Here is a 22,711-nt window from a genome sequence, read left to right as displayed (position 1 = left end):
TTGGCTGTCTTTTTGTTGTTGAGATGAACAATCTCTTTATAAATTCTGGATACTAGACCTTTATCTGATATATCATTTCCAAATATTGTCTCCCATTGTGAAGGCTGCCTTTCTACTTTCTTGATGAAGTTCTTTGATGCACAAAAGTGTTTAATTTTGAGGAGTTCCCATTTATTTATTTCCTTCTTCAGTGCTCTTGCTTTAGGTTTAAGGTCCATAAAACCGCCTCCAGTTGTAAGATCCATAAGATATCTCCCAACATTTTCCTCTAACTGTTTTATGGTCTTAGACCTAATGTTTAGATCTTTGATCCATTTTGAGTTAACTTTTGTATAGGGTGTGAGATATGGGTCTTCTTTCATTCTTTTGCATATGGATATCCAGTTCTCTAGGCACCATTTATTGAAGAGACTGCTCTGTCCCAGGTGAGTTGGCTTGACTGCCTTATCAAAGATCAAATGTCCATAGATGAGAGGGTCTATATCTGAGCACTCTATTCGATTCCATTGGTCGATATATCTATCTTTATGCCAATACCATGCTGTTTTGACCACTGTGGCTTCATAATATGCCTTAAAGTCAGGCAGCGCGAGACCTCCAGCTTCGTTTTTTTTCCTCAAGATGTTTTTAGCAATTCGGGGCACCCTGCCCTTCCAGATAAATTTGCTTATTGGTTTTTCTATTTCTGAAAAATAAGTTGTTGGGATTTTGATTGGTATTGCATTGAATCTGTAAATCAATTTAGGTAGGATTGACATCTTAACTATATTTAGTCTTCCAATCCATGAACACGGTATGCCCTTCCATCTATTTAGGTCTTCTGTGATTTCTTTTAGCAGTTTTTTGTAGTTTTCTTTATATAGGTTTTTTGTCTCTTTAGTTAAATTTATTCCTAGGTATTTTATTCTTTTAGTTGCAATTGTAAATGGGATTGGTTTCTTGATTTCCCCCTCAGCTTGTTCCTTACTAGTGTATAGAAATGCTACAGATTTTTGAATGTTGATCTTGTAACCTGCTACTTTGCTGTACTCATTTATTAGCTCTAGTAGTTTTGTTGTGGATTTTTCCGGGTTTTCGACGTATAGTATCATATCGTCTGCAAACAGTGATAGTTTTACTTCTTCCTTTCCAATTTTGATGCCTTGTATTTCTTTTTCTTGTCTAATTGCTCTGGCTAGAACCTCCAACACAATGTTGAATAATAGTGGTGATAGTGGACATCCTTGTCTTGTTCCTGATCTTAGGGGGAAAGTTTTCAATTTTTCCCCATTGAGGATGATATTAGCTGTGGGTTTTTCATATATTCCCTCTATCATTTTAAGGAAGTTCCCTTGTATTCCTATCTTTTGAAGTGTTTTCAACAGGAAAGGATGTTGAATCTTGTCGAATGCCTTCTCTGCATCAATTGAGATGATCATGTGATTTTTCTGCTTTGATTTGTTGATATGGTGTATTACATTAATTGATTTTCTTATGTTGAACCATCCTTGCATACCTGGGATGAATCCTACTTGGTCATGATGTATAATTCTTTTAATGTGTTGTTGGATACGATTTGCTAGAATTTTATTGAGGATTTTTGCATCTGTATTCATTAGAGAGATTGGTCTGTAGTTTTCTTTTTTTGTAATATCTTTGCCTGGTTTTGGTATGAGGGTGATGTTGGCTTCATAGAATGAATTAGGTAGTTTTCCCTCCACTTCGATTTTTTTGAAGAGTTTGAAGAGAATTGGTACTAATTCTTTCTGGAACGTTTGGTAGAATTCACATGTGAAGCCATCTGGTCCTGGACTTTTCTTTTTAGGAAGCTTTTGAATGACTAATTCAATTTCTTTACTTGTGATTGGTTTGTTGAGGTCATCTATGTCTTCTTGAGTCAAAGTTGGTTGTTCATGTCTTTCCAGGAACCCGTCCATTTCCTCTAAATTGTTGTATTTATTAGCGTAAAGTTGTTCATAGTATCCTGTTATTACCTCCTTTATTTCTGTGAGGTCAGTAGTTATGTCTCCTCTTCCATTTCTGATCTTATTTATTTGCATCCTCTCTCTTCTTCTTTTTGTCAATCTTGCTAAGGGCCCATCAATCTTATTGATTTTCTCATAGAACCAACTTCTGGCCTTATTGATTTTCTCTATTGTTTTCATGTTTTCAATTTCATTTATTTCTGCTCTAATCTTTGTTATTTCTTTCCTTTTGCTTGCTTTGGGGTTAGCTTGCTGTTCTTTCTCCAGTTCTTCCAAATGGATAGTTAATTCCTGAATTTTTGCCTTTTCTTCTTTTCTGATATAGGCATTTAGAGCAATAAATTTCCCTCTTAGCACTGCCTTTGCTGCGTCCCATAAGTTTTGATATGTTGTGTTTTCATTTTCATTCGCCTCGAGGTATTTGCTAATTTCTCTTGCAATTTCTTCTTTGACCCAGTCGTTGTTTAGGAGTGTGTTGTTGAGCCTCCACGTATTTGTGAATTTTCTGGCACTCTGCCTATTATTGATTTCCAACATCATTCCTTTATGGTCCGAGAAAGTGTTGTGTAAGATTTCAATCTTTTTAAATTTGTTAAGACTTGCTTTGTGACCCAGCATATGGTCTATCTTTGAGAATGATCCATGAGCACTTGAGAAAAAGGTGTATCCTGCTGTTGTGGGATGTAATGTCCTATAAATGTCTATTAAGTCTAGTTCATTTATAGTAATATTCAGATTCTCTATTTCTTTGTTGATCCTCTGTCTAGATGTTCTGTCCCTTGATGAGAGTGGTGAGTTGAAGTCTCCAACTATTATGGTATATGAGTCTATTTCCCTTTTCAGTGTTTGCAGTATATTCCTCACGTATTTTGGGGCATTCTGATTCGGTGCGTAAATATTTATGATTGTTATGTCTTCTTGTTTAATTGTTCCTTTTATTAGTATATAGTGTCCTTCTTTGTCTCTTTTAACTGTTTTACATTTGAAGTCTAATTTGTTGGATATTAGTATAGCCACTCCTGCTCTTTTCTGGTTGTTATTTGCATGAAATATCTTTTCCCAACCTTTCACTTTCAACCTATGTTTATCTTTGGGTCTAAGATGTGTTTCCTGTAGACAGCATATAGAAGGGTCCTGTTTTTTAATCCATTCTGCCAATCTATGTCTTTTGATTGGGGAATTCAGTCCATTGACATTTAGTGTTATTACTGTTTGGATAATATTTTCCTCTAACATTTTGCCTTTTGTATTATATATATCATATCTGATTTTCCTTCTTTCTACACTCTTTTCCATATCTCTCTCTTCTGTCTTTTTGTATCTGACTCTAGTGCTCCCTTTAGTATTTCTTGCAGAGCTGGTCTCTTGGTCACAAATTCTTTCAGTGACTTTTTGTCTGAGAATGTTTTAATTTCTCCCTCATTTTTGAAGGATAATTTTGCTGGATATAGGAGTCTTGGTTGGCAGTTTTTCTCTTTTAGTATTTTAAATATATCATCCCACTGTCTTCTAGCTTCCATGGTTTCTGCTGAGAAATCTACACAAAGTCTTATTGGGTTTCCCTTGTATGTAATGGATTGTTTTTCTCTTGCTGCTTTCAAGATCTTCTCTTTCTCTTTGACCTCTGACATTCTAACTAGTAAGTGTCTTGGAGAACGCCTATTTGGGTCTAATCTCTTTGGGGTGCGCTGCACTTCTTGGATCTGTAATTTTAGGTCTTTCATAAGAGTTGGGAAATTTTCAGTGAAAATTTCTTCCATTAGTTTTTCTCCTCCTTTTCCCTTCTCTTCTCCTTCTGGGACACCCACAACACGTATATTTGTGCGGTTCATATTGTCCTTGAGTTCCCTGATACCCTGTTCAAATTTTTCCATTCTTTTCCCGATAGTTTCTGTTTCTTTTTGGGATTCAGATGTTCCATCCTCCAAATCACTAATTCTATCTTCTGTCTCTTTAAATCTATCATTGTAGCTATCCATTATTTTTTCTATGTTTGCTACTTTATCCTTCACTTCCATAAGTTCTGCGATTTGTTTTTTCAGTTTTTCTATTTCTTCTTTATGTTCAGCCCATGTCCTCTTCATGTCCTCCCTCAATTTATCGATTTCATTTTTGAAGAGGTTTTCCATTTCTGTTCGTATATTCAGGATTAGTTGTCTCAGCTCTTGTGTCTCATTTGAGCTATTGGTTTGTTCCTTTGACTGGGCCATATTCTCAATCTTTTGAGCGTGGACAGTTATCTTCTGCTGCTGGCGTCTGGGCATTTATTCAGATTTCTCTTGGTGTTGGACCCAGCAAGGTTGTAATATTTTTCTGTGAAATCTCTGGGTTCTGTTTTTCTTATCCTGCCCAGTAGGTGGCGCTCGTGGCACACGTTTGTCTGCGGGTCCCACCAGTAAAAGGTGCTGTGGGACCTTAAACTTTGGAAAACTCTCGCCGTCTGGGGGGTTCGCTAGCCGAAACGGCTTGAGCCGGCCCGGGGTCCGAACGCAGGGAGGGTTGCTGGTCGCCGCAGCCAGGGAAAGAGCCCGTCCGAATTTCCTAGTCGGCCCTGGGCAACAAGCGTGGCGGGAGGGCGCCAGCGGCAGCGGCCCGCCCGAGAGAGTGCACGTTCCCCGGGAGTCACGGGTTTGGAAGGGGCCTCCCCCACCCGTCACCGTTCTCCGCGGCCTGGGGGTTTCCGATCCAATTCTCTCAGTTGGTCCGGGGGCTGCGCGTGGTGTGGGCGCCAGCCGTCTTTGTTTCAGGGGACCGCCTCTCCAATTCTCCCAGCCGGCCCGGGAAGGGGGAAGGGAGTAACTCCGGCCGCTTGCCACCCCGCCCGGTAAGGCCCGCGCGCCTCGGCGATCTCACCCGAGCTGCTTCTCTCAGCCAGCCAGCCGTTCCAGGATGGGGTACGCTGTCTTTTTTATCTCTGTTGTGGCTTTGGGCGCTTTCTGTATCGTTTCTACTCCCCTAGTAGGTGTCCTGGAGAAGAAACTAAGATCCGCGCGTCTTACTAAGCCGCCATCTTCCAGGAAGTCCTCTCAAATTTGTTTTTGAGCAATACATTCCGATTTTTGGTTTTGGAAAAAGATAAATCATCAGAGAATGATTCCCAAATACTTGAAGAAAAGGTTATACAGCCCCACACAGTTTATCTAACAAAAGAGGAATAAGGATATTTTGTACTTCCAATTCTCTCTAGGTTTAAAACCCTGTGGATGTTTCAAATATGAAAAAATGACACTTCTTCCCTACCAAGGCTGAGTTTATCAAACTCAAACAGAGAGATATTTAGAGCTAAGAAAAAATGATTATACCATAGGGTTTAAGGTGCACAGAACCTACCACTTGTGGGCACTCACATTCAACCTAATTAATATAACTCATTTGTGTCATGCTACAAAGTCAGCAAAGGACTTTATTTTATGTTGTCTATATGACAGTCTTTCAGCAAGGTAGGTGTTTTGTTAATTTCCACTTTTTTCCAAAGGGGATTAATGTCACAACCTAAAAGCCTCAATTTTCAGATTCTAAATCCCAGTCCTCCCCAGCCTTTTATCTTTGTCCTTTGTGTTAAAGACAGGATTGTGGTAATGTTTAAAATAAAGTTTACATTAGATGTATTTTTTCCCATATGCCATCCCATTGTTAAGACCTTGTATTAGTGTTGTACATTTATTCTAATTTATGAAAGAACATTCTTGTACTATTAAAGAACTGTGGTAAATTTGGGAAGAAAAACTCTGCATCCTGGTTTTTGCACACTTTCCTCTGAGAAAACCAGGACTGTCAGTATCTACTTGCAACTTTCACTGGGATCATAAGCTTTATGAACTCCCCTGGGAAAGGAGAACAGTGATGTGCTTTTCTGGCATGCTCTCTCTTTTCCCCATGCCCTGCACTATGGTTGGAGCTGGGACTTCTCCTGTAGAACCAACCTGGGTCCCTTAATGCGTTGGAGTATGTGCTGGTTTGAAATTGTTATGTACCTCAGAAAAGCCTTGTTCTTCTAATCCGGATTCAATATTGTAGGGTGGGAACTTTGGTTAGATTGTTTCCATAGAGATTGAGCCACTCAATTATGGGTGCAAACCTTTGATTAGATTATCTCCATGGAGATGTAATGTACCCAAATGTGGGTTAGTCCTTTTGATTAGATGAAGATGTGACTTCACCCATTCATGGTGGGACTTGGTTAGCTTACCAGAGGCCTTTAAAAGGGAAAACATTCCAGAGAAACCTCAGTTGCAGATGCTTGGAGAACAGTTGCTTTGGAGCTGACAGAGATGCAGACATTTGGAAATGCTTGGAGTGCTGACAGAGAGAGGAGATATATAGATAGAGAAGTTTGGAACTGCAGAGCCCAGCAGACATCACCATTTGCCTTCCCATGAGATGATTAGCAAGCCAGAACCCAGATTTGTGTTCCAGAGGAGCTAAGTGACGGTCCACAGATGCTTAGGTAGTAAACCACTGGCATCAGAAACTGGAAGCCACAGAACTAGGAACAAGGACTAGCAGATGCCAGCCATGTGCCTTCCCACATCAGTCTTTCTTGAGTCAAGGTATCTTTCTCTGGATGCCTTAGTTTGGACTTTTTATGGCCTTAAAACTGTAAACTTATAACTTACTATGTTCCCTTTTTAAAAACCATTCCATTTATGGTAAACTGCATTCTGGCAGCTTTGGCAAATCAATACAGAGCACATCCCTATCACATTCTTAGGCTCAGCATATGATGGGTACAAAAGGGGTTAAATAAAGAACATCCACTCTGGCTTGGAACAGAAAGACCCTCTGTTCTACACTTGTGGTTTGAAATCAGGGTTGAGCAGAGATGAGAAGTTAAAAAGGTGAAAAAAAGGTAAATCTATAGTCAACTGATGTTGGGACTGCTTTGGGCTTCAAAGGGAGTTTTCAATCCTGTGCAATACCCAGGAGGTGGTGAGGAACCACTGTGGTACCTCTGTGTACTTAAAACTAATTTCCTTTGGGCCAAATGAAAAATTCATTTTGCCAGTCAGTCCCACACTTGTCACGTTGAAACTGTTGCCAGAAGCAGTTTAGCATACAGTATCCAATGATTGGAAGGTAAATATTCTCTCAAGTCAGGTCCATTGCACACTTTTGTGAGATTTAGCTTGGACAGTCTTAGCTAGAGAGTAACAGAATTCACTCCAACTAGCTTAAGTGGGAAAGGATTTATTGAGGGATAGAAATAACTCACAAAATCATTGGGCAGGCTAAAGACAACAGGGACTCTGAATATCCAGAAACAACTACCCAAACATACTGCAGAATTGAGCTATTCAGGAGCTGCTTCTGCCAAGGAATGGAATAAGGAAGCACACTGCAGCATCTGAAGGCCGGCTAAGAGCCGTGCTGCATAACCTAAAACAGTAAAAATGTCCATGCCCCACTTCTCTCCTCAAGTGGCTCAGTTCAGTATCATGGTATTTTACTAGTCCATCTGAAGGGCAGAACCTAAACTACATCTGGAACTCTGGCCAGATGGGGACCCAGCCTCCATGTACTAGGATGGATTCAAAAGAGTGCTGAGTGAAGAACTTCAATATCTGTCCACCACTCTTATATCAATCAGCACACTGAAAACCTAAAAAACAGAACTTATTACATATTGATCTGTCCTTCCATCTATCTGTTCATCTATCCATTCACCCACCTGTTTGGGGGATTTTTTGTACTTTCTCTTCTTTGTTACAAAAATCTGTGTTTTTAACTATGTGATGATGTTGTGAGTCATTGCTTATACACCATATGTAGAATGTATGCGTGTGAAGATTTCTCAATTAAAACAAAATCTGTGTTTTAACTGTGATTACATGGAACCTTGAATAGCAGTGATATCTTGTTGGCTTGTAGAAGTTGGTGTGATGCCCTGATACATCCCTGAGTAAGCTGGGCAGAAGATTAAAAAGTATTTGCAAAGTCCCCTTGAGGGGCTGGGGGAAAAGGTGGAAATATTAAACTTCCCCACACCTGATTTTCTCACAGCATTGGGGACTGCTAATTTGATGGGCCAGGCCCTTGTTCTGGCTCTGATGAGACTTATTCCTCCAGAGGAAAAGCTGAGCCTACTTATGAGTATGCCTAAGACTGACCACCAGAGAACCTCTTTTGTTGCTCAGATGTGGCATCTCTCTCTAAGCCAACTCAGCAGGTGAACTCACTGCCCTCCCCTCTATGTGGGACATGACTCCCAGGGATGTGTAAATCTCCCTGGCTATGTGGGACTTGACTCTCTCGAATAAGCCTGGCCCTGGCAACATGGGAGTGAGAAAGCCTTCTTGACCAAAAGGTGGATGAGAAATGAAGCAATATAAAGTTTCAATGGCTGAGAGACTTCAAATAGAGTGGAGAGGACATTCTGGAGGTTATTCTTATGAAGTATATAAATATCCCTTTTCAGTTTTAGGTGTATTGGGGTAGCTAGAGGGAAATACCTGAAATTGTTGAACCGTAATCCAATAGCCTTGATTTTTGAAAATGATTGAATGACCGTAGAGCTTTTAAGGTGTGTCCCTGTGATTGTGAAAACCATGCAACTGACACTCCCTTTATCCAGCATATGGGTAGAAGAGTAAGAAAAAAAAGATAAACAATAAATAAGCAATAGGGGGTTTGGAGGGTATGGGATTGTTCTAATTGCTAGCTGCCAGAATGCAATATACCAGAAATGGAATGGCTTTTAAAAAGCAGAATTTAATAAGTTGCGTGTTTACAGTTCTAAGACTGATTAAAAAGTCCCAATGAACATAAGTCTGTAGAAATGTCCCATCTAAGGCATTCAGGGAAAGATACCATGGTTCAAGAAGGCCAATGAAGTTCAGGGTTTCTCTCTGAAATGAGAAGGCACAGTTAGGGTTTCTCTCTCATCTGGAAAGGCATATGGCAAACATGGCATCATCAGCTAGCTTTCTCTCCTGCTTCCTGTTTCATGAAACTCCCTGGGAGGCATTTTCCTTCATCTCCAAAGGTCGCTGGCTGGTAGACTCTGTGCTTTGTGGTGCTGCAGCATTCTCTGCTGTTTCTGAATCTCTTACATTCTCCAAATGTTTCCTCTTTTATAGGAGTCCAGTAAACTAATCAAGACCCACCCAAATGGGTGGAGACACATCTCCACCTAATCCAGTTTAAGAACCAAGCTTGACTGAGTCACATTTCCAGGGAGATGATCTAATGACAGTTTCAAATATACAATAAGAAACAGTTGCTTTACAGAATGGGATTAGGGCTAAAACATGGCTTTTCTAGGGTACATACATCCTTTTAAACTGACACAGGATGCTTTGGGTGTTCTTTTTTACTTGTATTTTGATTTTTATTCTTTTTTTTTTTGGAGTAATGAAAATGGTAAAAAATCTATTGTGATGCTGAATGCACAGCTATATGAGTGAAGTTACTGTGAACCACGGAGTGTACAATTTGGATGATTATGTAGTTTGTGAACATACAATATGCTCAATAAAAAAATGGAAAAAATCTGGGTTTTAGAATGCATCTCTAAAAGGTAAGAATTCCTTTAAAAGTGTAATCATGATACCCATAATCACACCTAACATTTTCAACAATAAATCTTCAGTATCATCAAATATCTAGTCAATGTTCAAGTGTACTCAATTGTCTCATAACTTTTAAAACTGTTTATTTCTTTGAATATGTTTCCAAATAATGTTGGTTTTAGGCTTATAACATACAGTAAAATGTCTCTTAAGCCTCTTTTAATCCATGACTTTCTTCCCCTGGCCACTTGCCATCATTTACCCCCTTTCCCCTCTTTCCTTGCTTCTCTTTCTTCTGACAGCTACCACCACCACCGTCACCATCTCCACCTCTTCCTCCTCCTCCTCCTCCTCACCCTCCTCCCCTCTCTTCTCTTATCCTCCTTCCATTCCCCCTCCTCCCCATCCTCTCTCTCCCGTCTCCTCCTTCCTCTTCATCTTTTTAATCTAGGTTTTCATCTCCTTCTGTCTTTCCACTTTCGGTTTGTTTGTTAAAGAAGTATAAAGAAAAAAACTCATTGTTTTTTTAAAATTATTGATGCCCAAGTTGACTCCTTTTTCGTTAGTGGTACTCTAGCTCTTTTGACACATTTCTAGTAGTCTTGATAACTTCTTTACTTTCTGGCATGATAAAATGCTCCAGGATTAGTTTGTGTATTTTTAGTCCTAGAGTTAGAATTGACCATTTCTCTAAGGAGCTCTCTTTCCACTAGTGAGAAATGGTATTTGGGAACTATAATCTAGGGACCATATGAAGTACTATATACATACATTTAAAGTAATTTAATCTCCAATTCTTTTACAATTAAAGGATAAAAAAGATGTGACCATTAGCATGGAGTATATGAAATTAGCATCAAGCATTTTAAGGCTCCTACCCTCTAGATAGAGCTAAAATAGTAAGAGAATTCATGTTCCTAATGATTATTGGTTAACGGTGTAGAAGAAGGGGTTTTGGGTTTAACGTTCTGTCTTGAAAACAGTCCGTGTACTTTTCTCTAGCTGCCTTTATTCTGTGCTGGTAGTTTCTCCTGTGACAGGACACAATTTTGCTTCATAAACTGCTAATGAGGAGTGAACACATGAACTTTTACATTCTCAGAGGCTGCCACATCAGGACCCCAGTTGAGATGATGTAGAAAGTAATAGTTTAGTGAAAAAAGAGAGGTCTGGTCCAAAAATATGCAAAGTTAGTTATCCTGGCATAACCGCTGCTGGATCATGCTCATTGTTAAGCATCCTTTCTTGTTCTGGAAACCAATTAACCTTCCTCTGTTTTCTCATTAGGAAAATGGAGACAGAATATGTATGTATACTAGTGAGCATGTTAGGGTGGAGGGTAGGAAAGGATGATCGTTCATGTCTTAGCTAATAGAATTTGTGTAAGGGTCATTCCAATATTGTAAATATATTTACAAGTTAAAATATTTATGCAATGATTGTGTCTTCACCTTGCCACAGGGCAGTCTCATTCCTCGCTATTGGAGCCAGCTGTTTTAATTGGCATCTGAGTCTCCTTGACCAACGTATTTCCTGCACTGGCACTGTCTTAGTGCTTGAAATCTCTTCAGTATTCACTCCCTTAATGCTTATCTATGGATATTGAAATGCTGTCTGGGAGAGGTGATGTGTTACACCATTATTATCTACTAATACCTCATTTAAAATGGTCTCATTTGATAGATGGGACGTCACCTTGCAGGAATTAGTGTGAACGGGCCATAGCATGTCCACTTTTATGGGGAAGAAGATGGCTGGGGACATCTGAAAGCAACCAGAGGGTCCATTTAGAGGTACTCCCATGCAAGAGAGAAGGGTAGGAAAGAAAACAGAGTGCAAGTCACTAGTGAGTAGCTGTGGTTTTTATCTGCCCAACATCTATTCCGCCTTTATTTTATTTTAATTTGGAGGGCTACCTTTCCCTCTTTGGATGGTCTTGTTGGGACTTTCACGTAAGGATCCCTTCAAGGGAAAGGATAAGTAAATGATCTTAACTAGGCCAGTCAGATAGTGTCTTTCAGGTAGTCAATCATGAGAGAAGCAACACAAATACCTAAAGAATTGGCGTCATTTCATCTCAGTTGTAATGCTCCCAAGGGATCCAAGAGCTCCAGCTACCTAGATCCACAGAGCTGCCCTGATTCTTGGCCTTCCTGAGTTTAGGTCTTCAGTTTTTTCTTCTGTCTTCCAATGGATTTACCTCTCCTTCCTGCCACCCCCTTCTTAAAGTTAGCTACATTGAGTCTCCTATCGCTTGTAACCAAAGAATTCTAACATAAATGCACTAATGGAACGTGTTTAACATGCTTTGACTTACTCTTCTCTATTGCAGCAGACAGAGACCTAAGATATGTTACTAAATGCCCTATCTGAAGAGACTTGTATCTCTAGTATATCAGTTGGAACCTTGGGTCTCTCTTCCAACTCTGTGAGGAAGTAAGCAGCTTATTGGTCTTCTTCATTCTTATTTTCAAACTGCTTCCTGGAAAGCTTGAATTTACTGGGAAACAAGGAGGGGTTTGGCCTACTTCATGCTGTCCATATCTCTTATAGACTATGTTTAATTCCTGCCCTTGTATTGCATAAATTTTCCAAAAGGAGGTTAACTATTTTTCCCTGAGAAAACATTTTATTTCCTCCACTACAAATATGATGCATGATCATTTTTAGAAAACACCAAAGGCAAAAAGATGAAAACAAAAGCCACCCATAATTCCACCATCACATAACTTCTAACATTCCTCTGTACTTTCTTATAGTCTTTATGAACACACATATACAATGTATATATGATTAAAGTGGTAAACTTAGAAAAATCTAATATTTTGTAGCTGTTTTCCATGTCATTGTAATTTTTTGTTCAATATGATTTTAATAGTTGCCTAACATTCTTACTCTATTTATTTGTTCACATTCTTAGTTAACCTAAAGCTTTGCACTTTTTTTTATACATAAGAGCCTAAAAATTAAAAGTACTTTTCTGTTCTGGAATTGGTATAAATATTGTCCAGTGGATCCACAGCCCACACTAATATCTTGTATATGTTGCTGTTTCCTCTGGGTTAGTGCTTGAATGACCATCGACAAATGAAGCAAGTGCTTTCATTTGTGATCTGGATGATGGGCCTCACACAGGATTTATCATGCTGGAAGAGTTGTTTGTAGCTGATACGACCTTCAGCCCAGCTGCCTTCTGCAGCTTCTACCAGTGTTACAGGTAGTACCAGGGGAGACTTTGTGTATTAGGTTTTCGTTATCAGTATACTTTGCTCTCATCTTTGTGCCACCCTACAATTATATATAAATGAGAACTCTAACTCTCTTGGACGTGACTCTGAAAAATCGTTCCTTAATACATTTCAGAAAGTGCTCCAGACATCTAAGACAAGCAACGTGGAGGGGAAAGGTGATAAGATATTGAACGGACCATTTGCTTTATTGTGATGAGAAAGTTCTTCTGAATTGTTCAAACGGGTAAGAATGTTTGTTTCCTTGGATGGGAGGGTAGAAAGGATTTTGAATCAGCCCATTGTCTCAGATCATGATGAAACATGAAAGCTGCATCCTGTTTTCTTAGGTTTGGAAATCCTATTTCCAAATTGTTACCTTTTACTGTCTCCATCTTGAAAAGCTGGGACCTTAGCATGGTAAATTTGTAGCAAGTGGCTAATTATCGTGTTATCTGGGTCTCATACCTCAGCTTGCTTGATTATGCTAGATTAAATGGTAACCGTTATGAAGTATAGAATCCTTTAATATGTAATCATTGTCTCAGCCCTCCAGAGTGAGTTTTCTTTCTGCAGGCAGACAAGGCATTTGCTTGTGATGGAATTCAAATTTTAATCATCAGTGAGAAACAAATATTGCTAATTGATGTTTTAATTTCCCTAAAGGTGGTGGCAGAGTCAGCTAAGTGGTTGAAAAGAATGGTGATATGTTGGCAGTCTTTCTGGCCACCCTGAGGTAGTGAAATACACAGGTAGAGTAAAGGTGGAAGGACTGATGTTACATCATGTGCCTTTGCTGACATGTGATGATAATCAGTTCAGTAAAGCAAAACCAGCCAAAACAAAAGTATTGGTTTTACCATGTCTTTTTCATACATAATAGGCTCCTAGCAAGGGACACTATTTACATGAGCAATCCCTGTGTAGGTGCTCCTGGGGTCTGAGTTTCCAGCTGACAGTCATCCGTTTTAATTGCCTTCTTTGTGCAGAGGCAATCTGTGCTGGTAGGAAAGCTCATAGAAACCAAAGCTTTGGGCCAGAGCAAGGTGTAATGGATGTGAAATTTGCTACTGAAACAGCAACTAAAGAGTTCTTAAACCTCGTTGGGTCATCCAAGTTTCACAGGCACAGCTTAGATATATTTTGTGACTCCTGAAAAGTGCCAAAGGAATTTAGGACTAAGATACAGACCTAATTTGCTTTTCCCTAGATTTGAAGTCCCCACTGGTGGTGGTGGAAGTGATCATGGTGGTAATAAATGAATGAGGAAAGCCCTCCCAATAATCAGGAAATTCGGGAAGTTGTTCGGGTCTCTTTGTCTACTTGCAGATCAACCCTACCTTTTAAGCATCTACTGGTCGATTGATCTTTAACCCTTAGTCCAGGCATTGAAAAATCAAATGTCTACAAAGACCAGATAGCAACTTGGATAAATGAAGCCCACGGGTTAGGACTGCAGCAGGTTGGAGACAGCAGTTACTGAGTTTTAGGAAACTATTGGCACATGGAAAAGTTGGCCCAACATTGGCATATTTTCTGAAAAATTTTAAAAGAAAATTTGAAGTTTCAGATTTGTATGTAAAATCTATCTTTTATGTTGGCAAGTAAATTAAAACAAAAAAATTGTCTGGGCCATACTAAACACATTTGTTGATTGCCAGATGATGACAGCAGCATCTTAATCACATAAGGCCCATTTGGGAAGAAAGTCTTAAAGCTGCAATCCCATCTCACCGCTCAGTATAAGAAAATGGTTCTGAAGGTCCCACCTGTGATTCCAATAATCTTAATACTAGCCTCATATAAACTCTCTTTAAGAGAGGAGGGAGCACAGAGTCCTTGCTATTTTTGTACCTAGTGAAAATGCTAAAATGTTATAGAAATTATTATATTCATTGAAACAAAGCATTTTACTTGCATTATCTCATCTTATTTTTATAGGAACTCTATGGTATACTAAAATTATCATCATCATATCCCCATTATGAGGTTGGGAAAGAGGTTGAGTGTGGGTGCAGGATTTTCCAACCCAGTTAAGTGAAACAAATGATTTGAAATCTGAAGTCAGATTTCAGAACCCAGTTTTTAGTGACTGTATGATACGGCCTCCTACTACATCATAAAGTTTTTTAGCTTCTTTAGTCCCTCTGGGTGATGATGGATTATCCTTCTAAAACCCCTTAAAGAACCTATAAGCACATTTTCTGCTTTTATGGAGCTCAAGGGCACTCTAGCCCCATCTTTCAATACAGTCCATGCAAAATGTTGGGGATCCTTCTGATCACTGAAGAGGGAAATCTTACTAATGTCTGGCTGGAGTCCAGAAGTGCCAATCTTCCTTTTCATGCTATTTTCCCATGAGGTAGTAATTGAAAGTTAGAACATAGAGTTTAAAGACCAAAATTATGGGTTTCATCTACATCTAGGCAAGCTAATTTTACTTCATCCATGACCATAGCCTACAGACCTAACCCCAGCCAGCCATCTCCCAAGGATAAGCAGTATGGGTGCATCAGTCATCCCTCAAGACAGAAGTGCTCCTAGTCCAGGCCCAGGTACAGATGGCAGATAAAAAGGATCACTGTTATAAATGAAAGCAGTATGATGTAGCCAAAGAGTGCAAATAGATTTTAACTCACTTGCCAGTAACAGATGATGGATGGTGGCTGCCAGGAAGAACACTGTGTTGAGAAGGATTCAGAAATCACCTCTGAGCTTATTCAAAGAGTATTGTAGTTCACGATCTTGGTTTTCACTGGTTTGAGATAAAGAACTAGTGGCAAATGTACCCTATACTTGCCATCCCTGATAGAGTCTATTAATAGGAAAGAGCTAAGACATCTTGTCTTTGGGCAGCTTGAAGCTTGTGCATCTGAATTTGTGATTCTCCCCTTCCAGCTTTAATATAGGAGAAATGGCCAAATGCACCTTCTCCACGCTGGAGACATTCCTCATTTTCCTCCTTGTGCTGATGACTGCAATTACGGTGGCCCTTCTCAGTCTCTTGTTTATCACTAGTGGGACCATTGAAAACCACAAAGGCAAGTGTCATGGGCTCTCTTAGATGCTGTTGCTAGGCTTGTGGGCAATTTCTTGATTACTGGAAATTCCAAAGCAAGAATCAGTGTCTGTTGATGGTATTGAAAATTGTACTGTTCAATGTGTACTTAAGCAGCCTGGGGTGGCCATCTCCCTCTTACATTAATTACCCTTTCTACATTGATAGCAGTTTTTATCAAGCTCACCTTTGTCCCCAAATAACCAGCTGACAGGCATTCTCACATGCGCTTATTTGCCTTTTACTGTTCTCTTGATCTGAACACAGCCCAAGATTGTTCAGGGGGGAGTAATTAGAGCTTTTACCCCAGCCTCTTCTCTTTGCCTCCTCATTGGCATCATCTTCTTCTGAAGGCAAATGGAAAAGGAAAGACCCATTGAATGCTAATTTGTCCATGAAAAGCTTAAGTGATGAAGCCTCAAAATCAAATCTAATCCAGTTCTGTGAAGTTCTGTAAATGAGGTGGAATGGGGAGAAGACTGGGGTGGGGAAGGGCGGATTCTGATGAGATGGGGTCTCTCCCCTCTCCTGAGCACCAGCTGTTTGTTGTCATGATGTTACATGGACTTAAATCTCCTGGGTTTTCAAGAGACACTAGAAATGGGAATTTTTAGACAACTCCTAATTAAAAATAAATTATTGGGAAGGAATTTAGTTTTTGAGAAATATCTAGGCCACATTTATAGGCAATATTGTGCCCATATGTCCTTCACGGAACCTTCGCTTCATTGAAGGTGATTTACACATCTTAGAGTAGGGAAGGCAGGTGGGAAAGGGATGACTTTTCAACAAAGGGAGGGCTGGTCTTCAGCCAGATGGAGAGGGGGAGGGTATTTTTCACCTCCATTTCCCCTTTTGTGGCCTCTTCTCTTTTCTAGTTGTTTTCTACCATGCTGCTGTCCTTGAAATTCTCTGCAAGCTCAGAGGAACAGAGATGCTCTGTTTCAGCAGTGGGCAGAGCAGGGTCATGGGATGCTAGGAATGGAAGGATCCTTAAAGCCTCTTAAAATTAGATAATTAGAGTCAAATTTCAAATCCAGACAATTTGTTTCCAGCACCTGTTCTCTTAATCTCTATGCTGTTCTACCTCTCCTGATATTCATATGTGTGTGTTTGTATTATAATATATAATGTATGTATTACTCTCTCTATATATACATACATTCATGCATACACACAGAGAATACGTGTGTATGTATCTCTATATGTGCACATGTGCATTTATAGTGATATGAGAATGATGAAAATAAGGGGAACCATGTTAACAAGTATAAAATGATTTACAACATGTTAACAATAAGCCTTCAGGAGGTTGAGGAGGATTAGAGTGGGGTAAAGACATCCATGGTGTCAGTCTGGGGCTGAAGGATTGAGCTGGATCTAGATATGATGGAAATGTACCAACTCCAAAGATGGTAGAAACAAATCTGGAGACTGGATTAAGTAGGTTGTGTGCCAGGAACCTGTCACAATGTTTGTTTGGCTAGAACAGAATTGCAAGGTAAGTGAATGAAAGGGGATGAATTTAACGAGAAATGAATTGCGGTGAGAAGATGAAGGACATTTGAGAGAGGCCTTGATGTTAGGCTGAAACATCTTCAGTCCAAGAAAAGGACCCTGATTAGGATTATAATATTATTGGTGCTCCTAAAGAGGTTTCTTACCATAGGCCTTAAATATGAGAGACTATACAAAGATTTTTTCCTTAGGAAAAATGTGTTCTAATTGAGCAATTAATTTGTTTCTCAAATATCTTATTCTGCTTGAAGATTCTGGAACCCATGTTCCTCCATCCACCCAAAGCCCTCTGGCTACTCAGGGCTCAACAGTTACCAAGAACCCCACAGTTACCAAGAACCCCACAGTTACCCAAGCTCCTACAGTCACCCAAGTTCCTCCAAGCTCAACCCCGGAGCCTCCACTATTTCAGAACTTTAGTGGTTTCCATATTGGTGTTGGACGAGCTGACTGCACAGGACAAGTAGCAGACATCAATTTGGTAGGTAAATATTGATCTCAAGTAGACCATGAAACAGGTAATTTTATTATTTTGCATCTTATGTATATTCCTCATTATTCTATCATCACTTTCTCCTTCTAGCTTTTCTACTGACTTCACTGATGTCCAGCACTGTGACTATAAAGAAGAGGGGAACTTTTATTCAATCATAACTCCCTTGTAAGATTAATAGGCCATATTTTATTAATGATAGTGGCAGGACTGGCAAACTAAAACCACAAGGGGTAGGCAGGTACCTTAAGTGAGTGAATCAGTTTAGTATAAGATAATAAATGTCAAGTGTATCCTCAGTTTAAAGGGCAGTGGGAAGTGGTGGGGACTACATTAAAATTAGAAAATGGTCTAGCTGTTTGTTGCTTTGTAAGAATATGGGCTTAGGGTTGCCATATCCCTATTTTTCAAGAGAAGTCAGAAAATCTCTGAATAGATAAGTTGGGGATTTATGTCTCTCAGTTTAACAAATGTAGGCAACTGTTTTAGTTTCCTGGCTACTAAAACAAATGTCATACAGTGGATTGGCTTAAACAATAGGAATTTACTGGCTTACAGTTTTGAGGCTGGGAGAAATTCAACACTGAGGTGTCAGCAAGATGATGCTTTTTCCCTAAGACTGCTGTTTTGGGGCTGGAAGCCTGCGATCCTTGGTTCCTGGCTTTTCCATCACATGGCAGTGACTTCTCCTTTCTCTTCCAGGTTCTGCTGACTTCCAACTCTGGATGCTCCCTGTGCCTTCCTTTCCATGTCCAATTTCCTTTACTTAAAAGAACTTCAGCCATATTAGATTAAGGCCCACCCTTATTTCCTTTGGGCACATGTTAACTAACAACTTTTCAAAGTTTCTATTTACAAATGGGCTTCCCTACACAGGACTGGGGTTGGGACCTGACCATGCAGTTTGTAGGGGACATGATTCAATTCCCAACAGTCTGCTCTCTGGACTCCAGAAAGACATGTTCTGCCCAAATACAAAATACATTTATTCCATTACAATGTCTCAAAAGCCTTAAGTCATTTTAGTAACAACGCTAAATACAAAGTCTCATCAAAATCAGCTATGGGCGTGGTCTGCTCTGGGGCAAAATTCTTCTGTCTAATTGGCTCGTGAAACCTTGAAAACAAGTGATCTGCTTCTAATATACAATGGAGGGACAGGCATAAAAGAAACATTCCCATTCCAGAAAGGAGAAATTGGAAGGAAAACAGGGATCATGGCTTTCAAACAAGCCTGAATCCCAGTAGGGCAAACTCCATTAGACTTCAAGGTCTGAGTGTCATCTATGGATTGATGTTTTGTCCTCCAGGCCTGCTGGAGTGACATCCCCACCCCTTCCAAGTGCTTACTCTGCAGCCATGCTCTCCTCGAACACTGGGTTGAAGGTCCCACTCTCTCAGAGCATTGGAATGGCAGCCAGGCTCCCCATGGACACTAGGGCACAGGCGCCACCATCTCTGAGCAACAGGGAGCAAGGCCCACTCCCTCCAAGCACAAGGGCAGATGGTCTACCCCCTCAAGTTCAGGGGTGGATTTGCCCTTTCCACATACGTGGGTAGGCCACTCTCTTGACTCAAGGAGATCTCTTCGGCCCATACCTCAACTTCCATGGTTATACCCATGAAATAAGTCTTCCTTCAGTTTGTCCCTCTTTATTCTGCAAGACTGTGCTCTTCTGGGGCCAGCTACTGGCAATCCTTGGTCCTTGGGATTTCTGTCACATGGCAATGCACATGACAGGGTCTTCTTTCTCTTCCAGATTCTGTTAACTTCCAGCTTCTGGCTGCTCCTTGTCCCTTCCTTTCCATGTTGAAATTACTTTGCTTGGAAGGACTTCAGCCATATTGGATTAAGGCCCACCTTAACTAATAATGTTTTCAAAATTCCTGTTTACAAATGGGTTTGCCTCTTCCGGACTGGACTTGGAACCTGCACATGCCTTTTCTAGGAAACAGCATTCAATCCCCAATTGCAACACTAGTTCAAACTGGACACATTGGATGGGGCAATACTGCATGAGCAAAATAAAATATTTCTATTGCTCAGTTTGACATGCTAGTTACTAGGATGCAACCTCTTGGCCATGATGGTTGAGATACCCATTTATATTGACTCTTTTCTAGGAAACCAGTGCATGAGGTTGCCCAAAGGGATTTTTCTCCCTCCTACCACATAATCTTTAAATTCCAGAAATTACTCCCTTCTCTGTTCTGAAAAGTGACCCTGAAATGTGAATCCTAAACAAACACTCAGATGAGGGGTAAAGGAAGCAGTAGGGAGGGCATTGTGAAGCTCTGGATGTAGCCCTGAGTTTTATAACATGGCGAGAGGACAGACCTGGGATATGTGTATTTGATCTGACTTGGCTTAGGGAGGGACGACATGGTAAAAGCCAGGGAGAAGTAGTCCTGACAATGATCTCTTAATCATAAAGATATTCTTTTCTGTAGAAAAAAATCACACACTAGACAACCAATAAGGAAGCCTTCAGTCTTCAGGCTGTTCTTGGGAAATTGTGGGATGGAGGTGGGGAAAACAGTTCCTTCTTCAGTACCTTAAAGTCTGGAAAAATGATCCATTTAATAGCAAAGAAGGGCCCCCTAAAGGTCTCCCATGTAATAGTGGAATTTAGGAGTCACTCAACTCCTTTCTTGCCCATGGCCCGGTGAATAGCTTCTGCTAACCAGATTAATACTTTGTCTTTTAAGTTTTTCTACCCAGAAGATTAAAACCTCTTTTATGATTTTGGTATTATTCTTGAAAAACACATATACTATCTCCCTTGGTGCCAAAGTGTCATATTGATTTTTTGTTTTGTTTTTCATAGGTAGTCTATTGTTTTATGGTTGGACTGGTTTCTTGTAGCAGGTGAGTGAAACAAAGTAGCTCTGATTCTTTCTTCCTCTTTAGATGGGATATAGCAAAAGTGGCCAGAATGCACGGGGCATCCTCACGAGGCTGTACAGTCGGGCTTTCGTCATGGCGGAACCTGATGGCTCAAACCGAGTAGCGTTTGTCAGCATTGACATAGGCATGGTGTCTCAGCGACTCAGGCTGGAGGTGAGTGATTGACGGCAGAAAAATGCCATGGTTTGCAATAAAAGTGTTTGAGTGAATGTAATGGGGACTCAGCCTTCCTAGTTTCTCATTCAATAAGTTTTCTACTACCTTCAATATCATAACCTTCAATATCACAAGCCAGCAGGCAGTTACATAAGGAGAATGGTTCACATAAGTCTAGTCTAAGATGGCTTGGTCAAAACCTGCTTTCAGTTCAGCTGAGAGCTCATCATCTTTATTAATGCTAATGGGTTTTTGTGAGCTTGTTATGTTCTAGGTGACCTTCACATACATTCTCTTATTTATCCCTTGTTAGAAGTTTGAAAGCACCAATTGATCACTAAACCTTCCCTCAAGTTAGTAGACAATTAAGAACAGATGCAAAGGACCAGATGAGAATGAAAATACGGTAATGAAATAATGTCAGCCATGGGTTGACAATTACTAAAGCTACGGGTCATAGGCATGGGGGAGTTCATAATACCACTCTGATTATTCTTGTATGTGTTTGAAACTTTCCATAATAAAAGTTTATAAAGAACACAACAGCAGCTCTCTTAATCTTTAAGCTACATTGTAGACTAATAGCCCGTCTTTTCTATCAGTTTCCCTCAATTTAGACCTTAATAGGCACCTGTGGGGAAACTTGAGCCCATCAGAAAGGTGTACAGAGGTTCTGCGCTGCCTCGACCCTCTAGAGGCACAGAAAAGAGAGAGAGAGTAGGAGTGAACGGGAGACAGAGAGAGGAGAAGGAAAGGGAGGGGAAGGGAGGAAGGGAGGGAGACATAAGGAAGGAGAGAGAGAAAAGGGGCGAGGCGGAGGGGAGAGAGAAGAAAAAAATAGAGTGACAATCACGGACTCAAGAACTTATCTCTAAGCCAAGTCCAAGGCTGTGACCCAGGGATCAGATCATCGGCAGAAAATGTATTTTGCTAATGTCATGCCTATTCTTGAGTGGGAGAGAGGGATATAATAGCCCAATGTCTATTAAATGTCAGTTATCTATCAACTTTACCTATTAGAAACTTTTTTCCTGCTGCTTTGGGAAGAGGTCAGTGAGGGGTAACAAGAGGGGCTGGAAGCCTTTCTCTAACTCCACGCCCTCTTGTGGAGCTGAGTGGAAACCTCTCCCATCTAGGGCAACACCAGGAACAGGGAATTGTTTCCCACCTCCACTCCTATAACAAACCTCATGACAAACCTGTGAGGTAGGTCTGTTATGCCCCAAAATTTATGAATGAGGGAACTTAATCTCTTAGAGAGAGATTGAGTAAGCTTCCTAAATTCACACTGTTAGCAAATGGCAGAACTGGATTCTACCTGATGTGGAATGTATGCCTGATTCCTAGAGCCCATATTACTTCTTTATTAAAGCATTTGTGGTTTACAGAAGAATCCTACAAAAGTATAGAGTTCCCATGGATGTCCATTTCACACACAGTTTCCCTATTATTAACATTTTAAATTAGTATGGTACACTATTTAAGAAACAAATAATTACCCTATTAACTTTAGCCCACTGTTTACATTTAGGGTTCACTCTTTGTGTTTTACAATTTTATGGTGGTGGTGGTGTGTGTTTCCATTTTTATTCCTTTTCAAATATGCAATTCAGTGGTGGTAATTGTATTCACAAACTTGTGACATCAATTTTGACAAAAGTTTTTCATCACCCCAAACAGAAAGTCTGTGCAAATTAAATATTAACTCTCCTTCCTCTTCAACCACCCACAGGCCCCTGGTAACCTGTGTTCTAGTTTCTAAATTTATGAGTTGGCATATTCTACATATTTCATATAAGTGAGTTAATATAGTAATTGTTCTTTTGTGTCTGCCTTATTTTACTCAGGATGATGTCTTCAGTGTTCATCTATGTTATAG

General features: G+C 40.1%; 1 protein-coding gene across 2 annotated transcripts in view; it reads left to right on the top strand.

Moving 5' to 3' along the window:
* ASAH2 (N-acylsphingosine amidohydrolase 2) overlaps positions 1-22,711 on the top strand; it is a 141,574-nt gene that overhangs the window by 14,591 nt on the left and 104,272 nt on the right. The window contains exons 2-6 of one of the 2 annotated variants that reach the window (XM_077125304.1): positions 12,539-12,689; positions 12,836-12,946; positions 15,598-15,740; positions 17,527-17,756; positions 20,680-20,829. In XM_077125304.1, coding sequence (XP_076981419.1) covers positions 15,614-15,740; positions 17,527-17,756; positions 20,680-20,829 — 507 coding nt within the window. In that variant the 5' untranslated portion in view covers positions 12,539-12,689; positions 12,836-12,946; positions 15,598-15,613. Of the gene's footprint in view, positions 1-12,538; positions 12,690-12,835; positions 12,947-15,597; positions 15,741-17,526; positions 17,757-20,679; positions 20,830-22,711 lie in introns of those variants that run through there. The other variant, XM_077125303.1, reaches the window with a different exon arrangement.

Source organism: Tamandua tetradactyla, chromosome 13 (genome assembly GCF_023851605.1).
Source record: "Tamandua tetradactyla isolate mTamTet1 chromosome 13, mTamTet1.pri, whole genome shotgun sequence".
NCBI lineage: Eukaryota > Metazoa > Chordata > Mammalia > Pilosa > Myrmecophagidae > Tamandua > Tamandua tetradactyla.
The sequence above is the reverse complement of the archived record's forward strand: the minus strand, read 5'-3'. Positions and strand labels throughout refer to the sequence as shown.